The 17,731-nt window shown below is 46.4% G+C and overlaps 1 protein-coding gene across 1 annotated transcript in view; it reads right to left on the bottom strand.

The window, feature by feature from the left end:
• Nucleotides 1-16,793, bottom strand: part of HLCS (holocarboxylase synthetase) — a 191,338-nt gene extending 174,545 nt beyond the window's left edge. Inside the window, exons 1-2 of the mRNA XM_061193943.1 lie at nt 16,537-16,793; nt 12,619-12,756 (exon numbers count right to left, since the gene is read on the bottom strand). Coding sequence (XP_061049926.1) covers nt 12,619-12,756; nt 16,537-16,731 — 333 coding nt within the window. The 5' untranslated portion in view covers nt 16,732-16,793. The remainder of the gene's footprint in view (nt 1-12,618; nt 12,757-16,536) is intronic.
• Nucleotides 16,794-17,731: the final 938 nt, after the last annotated feature.

Raw genomic sequence — 17,731 nt, 5'->3', positions numbered from 1 at the left:
TACATTTGTAGACGATTGATTTTGGACAAGGTTCCCAAGACAACTCAAAGGGAAAGAATCATCTTTTCAACAAATGTGCAGGTACAACCAGATATCCACATGCAAAAGAATGAAGATGTACCCCTATCTCATACCATGTATTACCAGGTACAAAGTTAACTGAAAATGGACCAAATCCTCAATATAAGAGCTAAAACTACAAAACTCTTCAAAGAAAACATAGATGTAAATCGTCATGACCTTGGATCAGGCACTGGTTTCTCAGATAAGACACCAAAAGTACAAGCAACAAAAGAAAAAAATAAATAAATTGGACTTAATCAAAATTTTTGAGTGGGACTTCCCTGGTGGCGCAGTGGTTAAGAATCCTCCTGCCAATGCAGGGGACACGGGTTAGAGCCCTGGTCCGGGAAGATCCCACATGCCACAGAGCAACTAAGCCCGTGCGCCACAACTACTGAGCCTACGCTCTAGAGCCCGAGAGCCACAACTACTGAAGCCCATGCGCCTAGAGCCCGTGCTCTGCAATAAGAGAAGCCACCACAATGAGAAGACTGTGCACTGCAACGAAGAGTAGCCCCCGCTCGCCACAACTAGACAAAGCCCGCGCGCAGCAACAAAGACCCAACACAGCCAAAAATAAATAAATTGAATAAATAAATTTATAAAAAAAAAAATTTTGTGCTTCAAAGAACACTTTCAAGAAAGTGAAAAGACAACCCACAAAATGGGAGAAAATATTTGCAAATCATGCGTCTGATAAGAGATTTGTATCCACAATATATAAAGAATTCCCACAACTCAACAATAAAAAGACAAATACTCAATTTAAAAATGGGCAAAGGATCTGACTAGACATTTCCCCAAAGAAAATATACAAGTGGCAATAGCACTTGAAAAGATGCTCAACACCATTCATCATTAGAGAAATGCAAATCAAAACTACAATGAAATGGACTTCCCTGGTGGCGCAATGGTTAAGAATCCGCCTGCCAATGCAGGGGACACGGGTTCGAGGCCTGGTCCGGGAAGATCCCACATGCCATGGAGCAATTAAGCCCGTGTGCCACAACTACTGAGCCTGTGCTCTAGAGCCCGCGGGCCACAACTACTGAACCCGTGTGCCACAACTACTGAAGCCCGCGCACCTAGAGCCCAAGCTCCACAACAAGAGAAGCCACCGCAATGAGAAGCCCGTGCACCACAACGAAGAGCAGCCCCCACTCGCCACAACTAGAGAAAGTCCGCGTGCAGCAACGAAGACCCAATGCAGCCAAAAATAAATTAAAAAAAAAAACTACAATGAGATACTTCATCCTCTACTAGGATGGCTAAAATCAAAAAGGTGGACAATAGGGAATTCCCTGGTGGTCCAGTGGTTAGGACTCCACGCTTTCACTGCCAATCGGGTTCAGTGCCTGTCAGGGAACTAATATCCCACATGCCATGAAGCGCGGCCAAAAAAAAAAAAAAAGGACAATAACAAATATTGAGGATGTTGAGAAATCAGAACCCTAAGACACGGCTGGTAGAAATGTAAAAGGGTGCACCCTCCTTGGAACAGTTCATCAGTTCCTCAAAGAGTTAAACAGAGTTTCCAAATGACCCAGAAATTCCACTCCTAGGTATATACCTAAGAGAACTAAAAATATACATCTACACACAAAACATGTACACAAGTGTTCATAGCAGCATTATTCATAATAGCCAAAGAGTAGAAATACCCCAAATGTCCATCAACAGATAAATGGATAAATAAAATGTATATATCCATACAATGGGATATCATTCAGCCATGAAAGGGAATGAAGTACTGATACATGTTACAATGTAGATGAATCTTGAATACATTATGCTAAATAACTAACTAAAGGTCACATATTATATGATTCTATTTATATGAAATATTCAAATCAGACAAATCTATAGAGTTGGAAAGTAGATTAGTGGCTCTCAGGGACAGGACCACTGGAGAGTGACTGCTAATAGGTACACATTTTGGGGGGGGGGGGTGATAAAAATGTTCCAGAATTAGATGGTGGTGATGACTGCACAACTACTGAATTGCAATTATACATTTTAAAAGGATGAAATTCATGGTATGTGAATTGTATCTCAATTTTTAAAAGAAAAAGAAAAGAGTCTGGAGTCCTGCAAGGTTCAACACTACCCCACAGAATCGTTATGCCTTAGTATTTCATTTCTCTCCTTAAAGAGAATTCAAACTGAATTTAACTTTTCTCCTTAGGCAAACAATAATTTTTAAAGTTGAGAAACACTGTCTTCGAGGGGAAAATAATAAACGCAAGCCTTTATGGTCAAAAGGTCGAAACGCACTCATCAGTCTAGCCTATTTGGAGAAAGAGAAGCCTCAGAGTTTTTAGCTCTACGTGTAGCTTTCCCTCCCTTTTACCACCTACTTCTCCCACCTCCTCCCAGACATCCAGCCAGAGTGAGCAGAATTCACCTGGACGGGCCAGCCTGACCGATGCTTCAGTAGGACTCTGCATTTCAAATAGGACACCTTTGATCCAGGGTGAAGAGTTGAAGTCTACAATTCAGACAAATATTTAGTTGATCCCCAGCTTTGAGAAGGCAGGAAGGATGTCAGCTCAGGAGGATGAGAAGATAAAGTATCCCCTTGGCAAGAGCTGACTTTTCAGATGAGGGTGAATGGGAAACATGAAAAGGAGCAATGCAACCTCCTGCATGAGGCTAAAAGCATCTTTGTTCTCAGCGCTATCGTTGGCAGAGAGTAAGGACAAATACTCAGCTGGTGGAGATACAGCCCAGAATTTAGTTGTCCAGACGTTGATGTAGCACCCTGCTGCAGCGGGCACTGGCGTGGAGCTGTGCCTCAAAGTAAGCACTTCCTGTAAAAGGAGCCAACAGTGAAATCCTCACACCCAGGAGAGACGCAGGAGATAAAGCAAGGGGGGAAGGACAGGAAGCAGCCAGAGAACAATATACACACACGTCCCTGATCACGTTTCTCAACTAGGCCGGCTGTTTCCTCACCTCAGTGCATTTCCTTTTTCTAGGAACGTGGTCCGTGAGCCACAGACCATGCAAACTCCTCCAAGCAGCGCTGCGGCCCCGATCAAAGCAAAGCCGCAGTGTCACCGGGACTCATCCAGGGTGTCTGCCATCCGCCCGGTGGCTAAAGCAAACAGGCCACTTCCCATATGCACTTCCAGCTGGAGACAAAGGGACAGAGGAAGAAAGGGGAAGTCAAGCAAAAGGCTTACTCCCCAAGATCAAAGGCAAGGAAGCCCTGGTCAGCCCTAAACAAGGGGATGTCCTCCTCTCCTGTGCAGCCTGCAGAAAGCCCTTCCATAACCCAAGCTTGAGACTTGAGGCTGCACTGACTACACTGATGTGTCCACTCCACTCAACTCAACACACACGTGCACCAGGAAGGGGATCCAGGGACCAACGGAATGGGATTAAACTCTCTACAACAAATTGCCCTTCCCAAGGCTGCCTGCTGCAGGTGCGGAGCTGAAGTTCTGCAGCTAATCGGGCAATGGGAATCTCAACAACCAGTTAGGTGATGGTTAATCTATGTGCCAACTCAGCTAGGCCACGGTACCTGGACATTTGGCCAAACATCAGTCCAGAGGTGACTGTGAAGATATTTTTTAGATGTGGTTCACATTTAAAATGAGTCAGCTTTGAGTAGATTATCCTCTGTAACGTGGATGAGCCTCGTCTAATCAGTCGAAGGCCTTACAAGAAAAAGACTGAGGTTCCCAGGGGAAGAGGGAATTCGGCCTCTAGACTGCCTTCAGACTCAAGCTGCAACATCTATCTCCCCTGAGTTTCCAGCCTCCGGCCTGCCCTGCAGATTTGACACCACAATCACGTGAGCCAATTCCTTAAAATAATCTCTTTCTTTCTGTTTCTCTCCCCCGCCACTTCCTCCCTCTCTCTCCCTATATATGTACACATATATGTATATGTATGTATGTATGTATGTATAATGCACACACACGCACACACACACACACACACACACACCCTATTGTTTCTCAAGAGAACCCAGATAAATACAAGTTACAATCAGTTACCCTGAATAAGATCAATGTCACAGCATCAACACTGCTAATTTTTTGGCTCTTGTTTCTCCTCTTACAAATCAATGTAATTACATGGTAGGTTTTTAAACATCTAGTAATGAATTGAATGAAGGAGGGCTAGACACACAGAGATGTGAAGAATCTGAAACCAGGGGAGTAAGGGGAAGCGGTTATTTCTTACTTTCAGTTATTCTCAATGCCTTTTGGGTTTGAAAACAGAAAGGATACAGGAGTACTACAAAATTCATTTTCACTCTATTATTTAAAAAGATACTATGCCCCATGATGCTCTTAAGAGAAGGGTGTTGGAAAATCAAGTGACAGTGTAAGGGATATGACAAGTCCACAGCAAGCAAGAGCTGAAACAATAAAGTGACCCAGGTGAGACTTAAGGTGGTTCTGCAAAACCGTAACTGACCAGAAACTCAAGAAAAAGGGTGGTCTAGGTGTTCTAATTTTCTGAATAAATGAGAGCTAATCAGAAAAATAATAGAAATACCCTTGTTGTCATAACCTTTTTCTATTATGTGTGTTCTTCTTTTTTTTTTTTTTTTTAACTTTTTTCTTTTTGGCCATGCAGCTCACAGGGTCTTAGTTCCCAGACCAGGGATCGAACCCAAGCCCCCTGCAATGGAAGCACAGAGTCTTAACCACTGGACTGCCAGGGAAGTCCCTATCATGTGTGTTCTTTAGATGCTCCATAAGCACCTGAGACCCAATGTCTACAGTGTACTGCACTAGCGTCCCCAATTGTTCACTTTATATCCCTGCCCCACTGATGTTGGTAACCTGAGGAAGAGGAGAAGTTTTAACAGACATCCCAAGTGTTCTGGTTATCCACTGCTGGTAACAAACCACCCCAAAATTCAGTGGCTTACACTTATCATTTATTTTGCTCACAAACCTCAATTTGGGCAGAGCTTAACAAGGACGGCTCAACTCTGCTCCACATGGCATCAGCTAGGATGGCTCAACTGGGCCTGGACGGTCCACTTCCAAGGTGGCTTCCTCATACAGCTGGCAAGCTGGAGCCGCCTGCCAGCTGGGAACTCAACTAGGACTGTCCACTGAGGGCCTCAGTTCTTCTTCATGGGAACCTTGCCACAGGGCAGCTTGAGCTTCCTCACAGCATGGGAGCTGGGTTCCAAGAACCCAGGCAGAAGCTGCAAGGTTTCTTATGATCTAGCCTTGGAGGCCCCAGAATGTCTCTTCTACCACATCCTATTAGATAAACAAATCACTAAGGTCAGCCTAGATTCAAGAGAGGGGTATAAGACTCCACCTCTCAATAAGAGAAAGAAATTTGCAGCCATCTTAAATCTACTACACTGAGTTTCAGCCAGCTCTCTCACTCCTCCACTCTTGTGTGAGACGGACATGCTCTTTTGGTCTGGTCCTTGCAAGGGAAAGATGTGTGGAGCAGAGCCTAGAGCAGTCACAGCTTGAAACAGCAGCAGCAAACCTGCTCAGCCTATGTGTGACATGAGCAAAAACAAAGATTTGTTGTTAGAAGCCACTGAAATTCTGAGGTCATCTGTTATTTCAGCAAAGCTGACTAAAACAATGTGCAAAACTGCATTCTTTACAGGGGTCCCTCCACCAGCCCCTCCTGCCATATTCCCTGTCTCCAGGAATGACCCACCATCCACCCAAAACTCCCTCATCATCTCATAAAAAGCCCCTACATCTGTCCCCGTCTCCCCTTCCTATTACCAATACTCTGCGAGGCTCGTCTCTGTTCCCACATGGAGTACAATCTGTTCCAGGTTTGCCTCCCTCCGATCCAGTCTCCAATCTGCCTGAATTGTGATCTTTCTAATGTACAAATCTGCTAAAAAAAAAAAATTTTTTTTAAAGGAAAAGGAAAACAAAAAAGAATAATAATTTTTTTTTAAAAAAAGAAAAAGTTTTAGCCTACTGTCCATAGGATAAAGTCCAAATTCCTAATTAGTGCAAAGAAAACTTTTACAATCTGTGTATCCTGTGTATTTGCCATACTATTAAAGAACATTCAATTTTGCTACATAGAAAACAAGAACAACAAACAGCATGAAGATCATAGATATATTAAGTCAGTAACTTTTAAGACATGCTAAAGATAGGGGAGATAAAAGGAACGTATGTGTGTTGAACATAGATAAAAGGGACAGAACAAAAGACAGTATTCCTCCTAAGCAGAAAGTCATGGATGGACCAAGTAAATCTTAAATATTAGTAAGACACAAATCATGCCACCTCCAGATCGACAGTTACGTCATCCCTAAATCAGCCACCCATTAGGGTCCCATGTATATTCTGCCTAGAAATACAGGTAAAATGCACAGCTTCGGGCTTCCCTGGTGGCGCAGTGGTTAAGAATCCGCCTGCCAATGCAGGGGACACGGGTTCGAGCCCTGGTCCCGGAAGATCCCACATGCCGTGGAGCAGCTGGGCCCGTGAGCCACAACTACTGAGCCTGCGCGTCTGGAGCCTGTGCTCCGCAACAAGAGAGGCCGCGATAGTGAGAGGCCCGCGCACTGCAATGAAGAGTGGCCCCCACTTGCCACAACTGGAGAAAGCCCTCGCACAGAAACGAAGACCGAACACAGCCATAAATAAATAAAAATTAAAAAAAAAAAAAAATGCACAGCTTCTCAGCAGGTCACTAGTAAGCCACAGCTCTTCCAGGCATACATGTCCCAAATCTCTCCAACAGGGCAAGTGTGTGCCGGCCACAGGCATCCTCCATCTGCCGAGTCCCCCTGTTTAACCTCAACTCTGGTCCTTGTAACCACACCCCCGGCGGGGAAGGCAGATGCAGCAGAGAGAGGCAGGACGTGTGAACACTGCCTAGCTCAGGATTCAGGGGTGCAGTCCTTCCATCCCTCGGCCACCCCATCTAAGTGTTAACGGACCCCAGCACTGTCTGTTTCTTCCTGTACATTTTGAATCAATTTAATAAACTGTGCAGTTTGAGCATCTTAACTTTTTCTGTGAGCCTCTCTATTCTGTGACCGCTGGATAACCTGCCTGCTAATGTACTGGAAAGCTATCACTGCATCAGGGTAATTTCCCACGTAACACTCCAGCCCCATCTTTCCCCTCTGGCCTTCTCCTGAGCCAATCCCCCAACTCATGTTAATTAGACTCCAATTGTACTGAACTGTGTGCAGTTCTCCAGGTGCAAATGCTGTGTGCCTCTGCACCTGCTGTTCTGACTGGAAGCCTTGTCCTCCTTCTTCACGTAATTCCTGTTTTTTCCTTAAAAACTCAGATATTACTTCCCGCCTCTGGAACATCCTTCCTGACGCCACCCCATCAGGATAGATTCACCATCACCCCCATCCTTGCTTTCCCAGAGCACTTTTCACAATGAACTTTAATTGTTCCTTTCCTTAGCTGTCTTCTCCCTGACACTGTGAGCTCCTTAAGATGACCGTGACTGTCGTCTCTAAATGCATCTTTCATCTCCATATGACATACCTCCAGCCCTAGCACACAATCTGGCACATAATAGGCACTCAGTAAACCTCGGATGGAGGAATGAATGAAGGCCTTGATAGAATAATAGGAACATGAGTGAATTTTCTGCAATAAGAGAACTGTGGGGCTTCCCTGGTGGCGCAGTGGTTGAGAATCTGCCTGCCAATGCAGGGGACATGGGTTCGAGCCCTGGTCTGGGAAGATCCCACGTGCCGTGGAGCAACTAGGCCCGTGAGCCACAACTACTGAGCCTGCGCGTCTGGAGCCTGTGCTCCGCAACAAGAGAGGCTGCGATAGTGAGAGGCCCGCGCACCGCGATGAAGAGTGGCCCCCGCTTGCCGCAACTAGAGAAAGCCCTCGCACAGAAACGAAGACCCAACACAGCCAAAAATTTTTTTAAAAAAATAATTAATTAATTAAAATTTAAAAAGAAATAAGAGAACTGTGTAAGTTCTTTGGGTCAGAGATTCTTACGGAACAGGACTGCTAATATAAGCACAGAAGATACTGAAAATTGAGCTGAATCTGCCACGACCCATTGGTATCTACTATGGCACCTAACAAAATAATTAGAACACAGTCTACTGTGCAATAAATATCTGTCAGTGAAAGAATGACTAAGTGAAAATATGAATATGTGAATGCTACATTTTTAAAACTGAATTCCTGAGATTCATTTATTTGGTGTTCGGGGTCTGTAGAAAAACCACAGATGCAAGCCATCTGAGATATCCAGAGTTTCAAAAGATGTCGTTTTCTGACATCTGTAAGAACGGTATCGCATCTGTAAGCATGGTATTGTACAATCCTAAAAATGGGAAAGAATGTAAGGTCTCAACAAGTTCAAAAGTCTTTCCTCCATAATGTATTTGCTGTTAAATATCTTAGGATCCTGTCAAATTCAAATGACTTTAGAGTTAGGTGAAAAATACATAGAGTCATAAGAGCCCCCAAGCTGCAAAATCCCATCAAACAATCAACCTGAATGGTAACAGCAGACCGAGAAGACAGAGACCTGTGAAATCAACTCCTTTTTAAGATCTGAAGCCCAGGGACTTCCCTGGTGGCACAGTGGTTAAGAATCTGCCTGCCAATGGAGGGGACACAGGTTCGAGCCCTGGTCCGGGAAGATCCCACATGCCGCGGAGCAACTAAGCCTGTGCACCACAACTACTGAGCCTGTGCTCTAGAGCTCGCGAGCCACAACTACTGAGCCAGCGTGCCACAACTACTGAAGCCTGCGCACCTAGAGCCCGTGCTCCGCAACAAGAGAAGCCACTGCAATGAGAAGCCCGCGCACTGCAATGAAGAGTAGCCACCGCTCACCGCAACTAGAGAAAGCCCTCGCGCAGCAACGAAGACCCAACGCAGCCAAAAATAAATAAATAAAAATAAATTTATTTTTAAAAAAAGATCTGAAGCCCAGTTTATAAAATGGAGCTCTATGTAATAGCCAGAGTGGTCCAACATATGGCTCTAGACATCTCCAGCTCCTGGCTGCAAGACCCACCAAACCCTCTGATCACAAATAAGATGCGTTAACTGGATAGTACCCTTGGTGGGTAGGCATCCTTCTACTCCCAGAAAATTAAGAATTAAGTAACCGCCATTAAGCGAGATCTTAATTAAATTACCCTTAGAAGGTAAATTAAATAACTGTGGCAGAAATGCTAATTATCTGCCAATATCTAGCCTTTTTTTCTGCCTTGTAATAACAGAACTCCAGGTTTTTACCGAATCCATGGCTGTCCAGCTACGGACTGCATTTCTCAGCCTCCCCCGTAGCTAAGTGATGGGAGCAGAAGTGACAAGTGAAAGTTCTAGATCACAGTTTTAAAGAGGAACCTGGTTGGTCCCCACCATCCTTCTTCGTCCCCCATTCTGAGGGCTGGGATGTGGATGAGGTTGGCAGTGGGGGGGCGGAGGGTAGAAGGAGCCAGCCTCCACCAAGAGAGAGAAGAAGGATGGCAGAGGGGAGACAACAGAGCAACAAGATAGAAGGGAGCTGGGTCCCTGGATGGCCTTCCAGAGCAAGACCACGCCTTCAGAGACGAGTAAACTTCTTCTCTGAACCACTGTGGTCTGGGTATCATTTGTTACAACAGCTTAGCCTGTATGTTACATAATACAGTAACTGCGCTGCTTAAGATGCTATGTGTGGACTTCTCTGGCAGTCCAGTGGTTAAGACTCTGTGCTTCCACTGAAGGATTCGATCCCTGGTCGGGGAACTAAGATCCCACATGCCACAAAGCGTGGCCAAATAAATAAATAAATAAATAAAAAATTTTAAATGCCATGTGTATAAAGATATACACTAAGTAACAACAATTTAGGAAATTAAGAGCACAGCAGTCATATTTTTGTGTTAAAAAGGAATCTGTGCATATTTGATATTTTATGTAATTGCAATATTTTAGAAGTTCTGGCCCGCATTTTAAATTGAAATCTTTTTTTTTTTACATCTTTATTGGAGTATAATTGCTTTACAACGGTGTGTTAGTTTCTGCTTTATAACAAAGTGAATCAGTTATACATATACATATGTTCCCATATCTCTTCCCTCTTGTGTCTCCCTCCCTCCCACCCTTCCTATCCCACCCTAAATTGAAATCTTACTAAATATATATAGCATTAGAATATATAAGAAAACTTCAAGGGCTTCCCTGGTGGCACAGTGGTTGAGAATCCGCCTGCCAATGCAGGGGACACGGGTTTGAGCCCTGGTCCAGCAAGATCTCACATGCCACGGAGCAACTAAGCCCGTGTGCCACAACTACTGAGCCTGTGCTCTAGAGCCTGCGAGCCACAACTACTGAGCCCACATGCCACAGCTACTGAAGCCCGCGCACCTAGAGCCCGTGCTCCGCAAGAGAAACCACCGCAATGAGAAGCCCGCGCACAGCAACGAAGAGTAGCCCCCGCTCGCCACAACTAGAGAAAGCCCGCACACAGCAACGAAGACCCAACGCAGCCAAAAATAAATAAATAAATAAAAATTTTTAAAAAAAGAAAACTTCAACCTTTAATCAGATAACTTCAGTTTTCTTATCTTTAAAAATGACAATAATGGACTTCCCTGGCAGTCCAGTGGTTAAGACTCCACGATTCCACTGCAGGGGGTGCGGGTTCCATCCCTGGTCGGGGAACTAAGATCCCACATGCCGCACACCACAGACAAAAAAAAAAAAAAAATTACAATAATATCTTGTAGAATTGTAAGCATTACAGGTAATACATATAAATGCCCAGCAGGGGCTCAATAAATTTTATCATTATTATCATAAGTATATATAACGCTTAATAAAACAGTAGGAACCTGCAGGAGAAAACATAATGTCGTAGCATACTAGGCTACTCTCAGGCCACCTGCCAAATCCTATGCCCCCTCCCGAGCCCCAAAGGAGAGTTTCCTGCTCTCCTTTACTTCACCTATCTCCTAACTCTCATTTCTATCCACCTTGAGTTGTAGTCAATTATTTCCAGTCTTATTCCTCTCTTCCTTTTTGTTCATCCAAATCCAATGTCTTTTTTTTTTTTTTAATGTTTATTTATTTATTTAATTTATTTTTGGCTGCGTCGGGTCTTAGTTGTGGTACTCAGGATCTTCACTGAGGCGCACAGGCTTCTCTAGTTGTGGCGAGCGGGTTTTCTATTTCTAGTTGTGTCACGCAGGCTCCAGGGCGCGTGGGCTCTGTAGCTGTGGTGCCTGGGCTCCAGCTGAGGCGGGCGAGCTCCGTAGTTGTGGCACACGGGCTAAGTTGCCCCGCGACATGTGGGATCTCAGTTCCCTGACCAGGGGTCGAACCCTCGTCTTCTGCATTGTAAGGCGGACTCTTTACCAATGGACTACCAGGGAAGTCCCCAATACAATGTCTTAAAGACTGTGTTTGTGAGATGGAGGTCCAGTGACTATGGCTTTCTGTCATCAGCAAAACCACTCCCGGACTATCCACGCGGCAGGCGGGGAACATACGGTGGGTCAGTGAAGGCAGAAAGGACTCATCACAGACACCCAAGCAGAAGCAGCACACAAGGGGGGTTAGGGTCAGATTTCCATGAACCTGAGAGGTGCTGGCTTTGGTCAGAAGGCATCCATGGAGAGCTTACGCCAGAGTACATCCCCACTGGATGTGTGTCTAGAAAGATAACTGGCCATCCAGAGGAAACCGCACGGAAGGCACCCAAGATGGGATGACATCTTCACAGTTTCAACAAAAAGATAATGAAGAAGAGAATGGAATGAGGAGGGATGGAAGTGAAGGAGTAAAGCAGAGACACCTGGGGAGTGGAATTAGTAGAACTCGTAACCGAATGGCAGGAAGGACGCAGGAGGGGGTGAAAGGAAGCACAGTTTGGGGTGTTCACCTGAGATTTTCTTTTTTTCCAGCAGAGGAATATAAACAACCAGTGTGGGAGACATCATTCTGAAGTGCTTTCAGAATACTCGGGGTGAAATCTCCAGGAAGTATGCGGCAATATAAATCATCTGATTTTGGAAGCAATAAGTTGTGGGGCGGGACCCTATGACCTGGGGAGAGACTTGAGCAGCGCTGCGCAATAACATACCTCAAGCCACAAAACAACTTAAAACACAGGTAGCTTTTTTCTTTTTTTTTGGCTGCACCGCATTGCATGCAGGATCTTAGTTCACCAACCAGGGATCAAACCCATGCCCCCTGCGGTGTGGAGTGGAGGCACAGGGTCTTAACCACTGTACCGCCAGGGAAGTCCCAAAACACAGGTAGGTTTAAATCTAGCAGCCACATTAAAAATGTAAAAAGAAACAGGTGAAAGTAATTTTACATATATATATTCCACCCCCACCCCCACCCCCCCCCGCCGTGCTACACAACCTGCGGGATCTTAGTTCCCTGACCAGGGAGTAACCCTGGGCCCAGCAGTGAGAGAGCGAGACTGCCGAATCCTAACCACTGGGAATTCCCTACTCATATATTTTTATTTAACCCAAAATATCAGAAAAGAAAGGGAATCAATCACAAAGGCCAGGAAAGAGCACTCATAAAAAAACCAAATTAGTTTTGATTATGGTACACAAATGAAAAACACGGTACTCACAGTTTCCGAAGAGGACGATGGTCTCTGTAAAGTCTCACCTTGCACCCAAATGCTCTCTGTCACAAATGCTATGTGTTCTGCTTCAAGTATAAAAGGAGAAACCAGAAACAGGGCCCACTTGTTCAAGTCATCAATGGACTGGATAGAGGGAAAGAAACACAAAAAGGAAGGATTCAATATGACTTCAAACCACGACTGCCATTTATATCAACATCCAGGACAACCCCGCCTCTGCAATTCCAGGTGACATCTGAATAAGGTCATTGGCTGCTCTCCTATAGACCACATTAACCCTGCATTTTTTTGTTGAACTGTGACTATTTAAACAGCTGCAACATCCCTCAATGTCTCATGACAGTTTTAACATCTCTAGATATTTCTTATCAAGCAATTAATTCTGAAACTTATTCCCACCATTCCTTACTGCTGAGAGCATGTAGGAACCTTCCAAATTACAACTTGGAAGCACATTTAAAGATGAGGCAGCTCAGGGACTTCCCTGGCAGTCCAGTGGTTAAGACTCCGTGCTTCCACTGCAAGGGGCACGGGTTTGATCCCTAGTCGGGGAACTAAGATCCCACATGCTGCTCAGCATGGCCAAAAAGAAAGAAAAAGAGGAGGCAGCTCAGAAGCGCATGATGGTCAGCAGAAGCCTGTTACTGACAGATGCCCGAAGAGCTATTCCTCCTTTTCCTCCAGCCATTACAGCATCAAGAGTGGTTAGCAGGGGCTTCCCTGGTGGCGCAGTGGTTAAGAATCCGCCTGCCAATGCAGGAGACACGGGTTCGAGCCCTGGTCCAGGAAGATCTCACATGCCGCAGGGCAACTACGCCCGTGCGCTGCAACTACTGAGCCTGTGCTCTAGAGCCCGCGAGCCACAACTACTGAGCCTGTGTGCCACAACTACTGAAGCCCGTGCACCTATAACCCGTGCTCCGCAACAAGAGAAGCCACCACAATGAGAAGCCTGCGCACAGCAACTGAGAGTAGCCCCCGCTCACCACAACTAGAGAAAGCCCTCGCGCAGCAACGAAGACCCAACGCAACCAAAAATAAATTAATTTTTTTTTTAATTAAAAAAAAAAAAAGATTGGTTAGCAGATTGGATGTGTCCATTAGTCTCTGCTCTTCTCCTGAAATTTCTCTAAAAGGACTGTACATTAATCTACACTAAAACCAAGGCACATGCATAGCAGAAAAAGCTGAAATCTAAGGCTGCCCGTGGGGGGTGCCTTATCATCACCCCGCCCCCGCAAAAAAAAAAAGGCATTTGGGTCAAGCTCCATAGTTGCTTATCAGTTCAAATCTGCCCTTGCTGGGAAGATCAGAAAGTATTTTCACCAGGCCTAGTAACCTGGCACAAAGCAGAAGCTTAATAAATATCTGTTGAACCAATTAATGAATGAAAATGAGGGAGAAAAAAACTCCTCCTATGGGTAAACATAATTATCAATATAATAGTTAAAAACAAAAAACAGATTGTCCACTTTACTCATAGAAAATGTGTATATTAAATAAAAAGCTTAAAATTTCCGGTTTGTATAAACCCCCAGTTCTTGGGGGACCTTCAATTATATAAACATACACTTTCAGTACTTATGCATATGATTTTAAGTATATAAAATATGGAGACAGCAAAGGCATAAGATTCAGTTCTGTAAAGTTACTTCAGCCCAGGTAGACTGACAATAGGTATGTACTGAACCAAATCACCAGCCCCACGATATCTGCAATCTTAAATAACAGTAGCTAATCACAAATAGTCAAACTTTCCAATTGTAGGCCTCGAACATCAGAGCTTAAACTCAACAACCACTACTTCATTTGTTGAAATACTGAGTAACTATTACAGGTCAAGTTGCTTAGCTAAACAGACCCAGTTCCTAGGGAGAAAAGGATAAAAACCGGACATAATGGAAAAGAACATAAAAAAGAATGTATATATATATGTATAACTGAACCACTCTGCTGTACAGCAGAAATTAACACAACATTGTAAATCAACTATACTTCAATTTAAAAAATGAAAAAAAAATAATGTCACAATAAAAAAAAAAACTGGAAATATGAAGTACAATTTAAAGTCTATGAGGATACAGAGCTGGCTGGTCACATGTAGTCTGGAAACTCAGGGACATCTCTGTGAGACAGTGATTTCTGGGCAAAGCTCTAAGGAGGACAGCAAGTTACAAAAACCCCGAAAGCCCAAAGCTGGTTTGGCCCAGGTGTCCCTACACCCTGCTGGAGCGGTCAAGGGCTGAAGAGCATTAGTTACAGTTACCAAAGTTAACAGAAGCCCAATAAAGTCATGGAGATGTGCAAAAGTAAAACTGTCTCCCAAGAGAATTAAAGACATTTGCATCTCATTATTTTTTGGATGTTCATTATTTCTACTCTAATCTAAACCTCTTAGAGGTGTTTTTTTTTAAAAAGTAATTGATTGATTGATTGGCTGCGTTGGGTCTTCGTTGCGCGCGCGGGCTTTCTCTGGTTGCAGCCACTCTTCCTGGCGCTGTGCAGGCTTCTCATCAGGGTGGCCTCTCCTGTTGCGGAGCACGGGCTCTAGGCGTGGGGACTTTGGTAGTTGTGGCTTGCGGGCTCTAGCGCGCAGGCTCAGTAGTTGTGGTGCATGGGCTTAGTTGCTCCGCGGCATGTGGGATCTTCCCTGATCAGGGATCGAACCCGTGTTCCCTGCATTGGCAGGCAGATTCTTAACCACTGCGCCACCAGGGAAGTCCCTAGAGGTTATTTTTTAAGTAAATGAATCCAGTTTGGAAACCACTACTATAGAAAAATCCACCCCTCAATTTTTCCTCATTTTATTATCTTTCTCAATCAGGGTTCCTTAAAAGAATTAAGCCCTCCTTCCCTCAGGAGTCCATTGTATGTAATGAATGAACACCTAGGCAATATTACATATGCACTCTCTTAGAACTTACTCATATTCTGTGTTATATAGTATACCAACAAGGATGGAGGAAATCTCATTTTAATGCTACGAGTGATCCAACTTTCCAGAAGGAAGAGGAAAGGACAAGAAACCCATCAAAAGCAAAACACTTTTAAATGTTAACTACAACGTGGGTGAAGTCAATGGAAATTTGCACAGAACTGCACTGTGAAGCCCTTTTCCAATAGCTGAGTGGGAAGAACTATTGTTCCCATTCACAGAAAGAGAGCTGAGGTTTTGCAGAGATTAAACGGCAGCCCCAGGTCACACTGTGGGTGACAGAGGCGGCTGAACTTATAGCCTTATAGCCACCAGGCTAAGTATTGGGCCAAAAGACAAGATTGTGTGCAAACCGAAACCAAAAAGATTCAGAGGTGTCCGACTGGTAAATGACGCAGCTGACAGGAGCGGGGGACAGGGCAGTTTTTGTCACCTCGGGAACACCTGACAGATAGCTGAGGATTTGCTGTCTTTCTCTGAAATCAGGTTTAACCAAACTCCAGCCCACAGGGTAGGCGGGAGAGGATGTCAGGAAAGAGACTCTAGGTGGGCACTGCTCGGGTGCTAATTGACTCCGCACAGGCACACAGGCACACAGGCACAAGCCTACTTTGCACCGCCAAGAGCCAGGCGTCCAAACGCTCGCGCCGGCACCCCGTGGAGAGGAGACCAGATCGCCTGTCACAGTTTCGGTCTCTGGTCCCATTATCCGGGCTCCCATGGGCATCGCGTGCAGTGGAGCCCCGGAGCCTGCTGCTCCCCAGACCCCACGCTCGCGACCTCCCGGCGGCGCAGAGGGTGCCCCCGGGCTGCACAGCCCAGGGCGGAGCGCGGGGTCCCGGGGGCGCTTCCGGCTCCGGGCAGACCCCGAGGCCGCGCCCCCGCCCGGCCCCGCCCCCGCGCCCGCGCCCCCCGCCCCGGCCGACCCCGCCTTCCGCGCCCCCCGGCGCCCGCGCTCGCCCGCCCACCTGGCTCTCGCCGACGCAGAAGACGCGGCCGCCGCGGCTCAGGCACACGCGGGCGCCCCGGGGCTGCGCGGCCGCGCGGCAGAAGGTGAAGGAGCAGCGCGAGGCCCGCAGCTGCTGCACCGTGGTGCGCACTAGCGCGGCGGGCCCGCGCCCCCAGCGCGCCCACAGGTACAGGTAGCACAGCGTGATGAGCATGGCCGGCCGGCCGGCGGCGGAGCGCGAGCCCGGGACGCTCGCACCACCGGCCGGCCCGCCCGAGCGCTCGGCCCCGCCCTCCCGCCGGCCGGAAGAGGCCGCGCCGCCGGGGAGAGGCCGCGCCGGCTGGAGAAGGCCGCGGGGTGGCGGGGGAGGGGGGCGTTTGTATGGAGGGAGATGGGAGGCCTGGGCTGCAGGGAGGGGTGTGGGGAAGGGAGGTGATGGAGGGAGAAGAGAGGCCGTGCCCGGGGAGGTGAGTGGGAGGGGACCCGGGGAGGCCACTCAGGGTGGAGGGCGGAGGTAACGTGATGCAGGGAGAAGGCGGGCGGTGAGGTAGGTTGGGGACCTGGGGGGTAAGCCCGGTAGCCCGCTTAAGCCAGAGTCTGGCCTCCTTTGCTTGAGGGGTGGGAGGCGGAATGAGGAAGGGGCTGTGTACATGTTTATAACGTCAGCAGCCGACATTAACCAACCAGCACCGTACCAGGAGCCAAAGTGTGTGTGCTGATACACACAACTGCTGCCCGGTCCAAGTGGGAAGATGAGGTGAGGCTGGTTTTATTAGGTTATACTCGGCCTTCGCGCAAAAAGGACTCTAAGATAAATGACATAAATTCATACAGTGCAATAATAAGTGTATTTCTGGACTCTTAAAGTAAGGACAGGAAACAAGTTGAAGACAGAGGAGCACTAAAAAGGCGGCCTGGTGCTCTTGAATACGCGGGTCACCAGTTTGAATGTGAGTATCCTAATATCAGTAGAGAAAGGGAAACAGGATTCAGTGTTCTTGTCCCCTAAGAGAAGCATAATGATTCCTCATGCTGACAGAGGCTTCTCCCCTGGAACCTCATTTTTTTTTTAAAGGCAGTAGGTAAAGTACAGGGTCCTCAACAACTCTGAAGCAGAGCAGAGGTTTTGCCGAGGTTGCTTCCTGTTCTGGCATTCGATGTAAGTGGATGGCATATTGCAGTAAAAGCAATCAGGGAGGCCACTCCCAAGTCTT

The sequence above is a fragment of the Eubalaena glacialis genome, chromosome 6, assembly GCF_028564815.1.
Source record: "Eubalaena glacialis isolate mEubGla1 chromosome 6, mEubGla1.1.hap2.+ XY, whole genome shotgun sequence".
Taxonomy (NCBI): domain Eukaryota; kingdom Metazoa; phylum Chordata; class Mammalia; order Artiodactyla; family Balaenidae; genus Eubalaena; species Eubalaena glacialis.
This window is presented reverse-complemented; position numbering and strand designations above follow the sequence as displayed.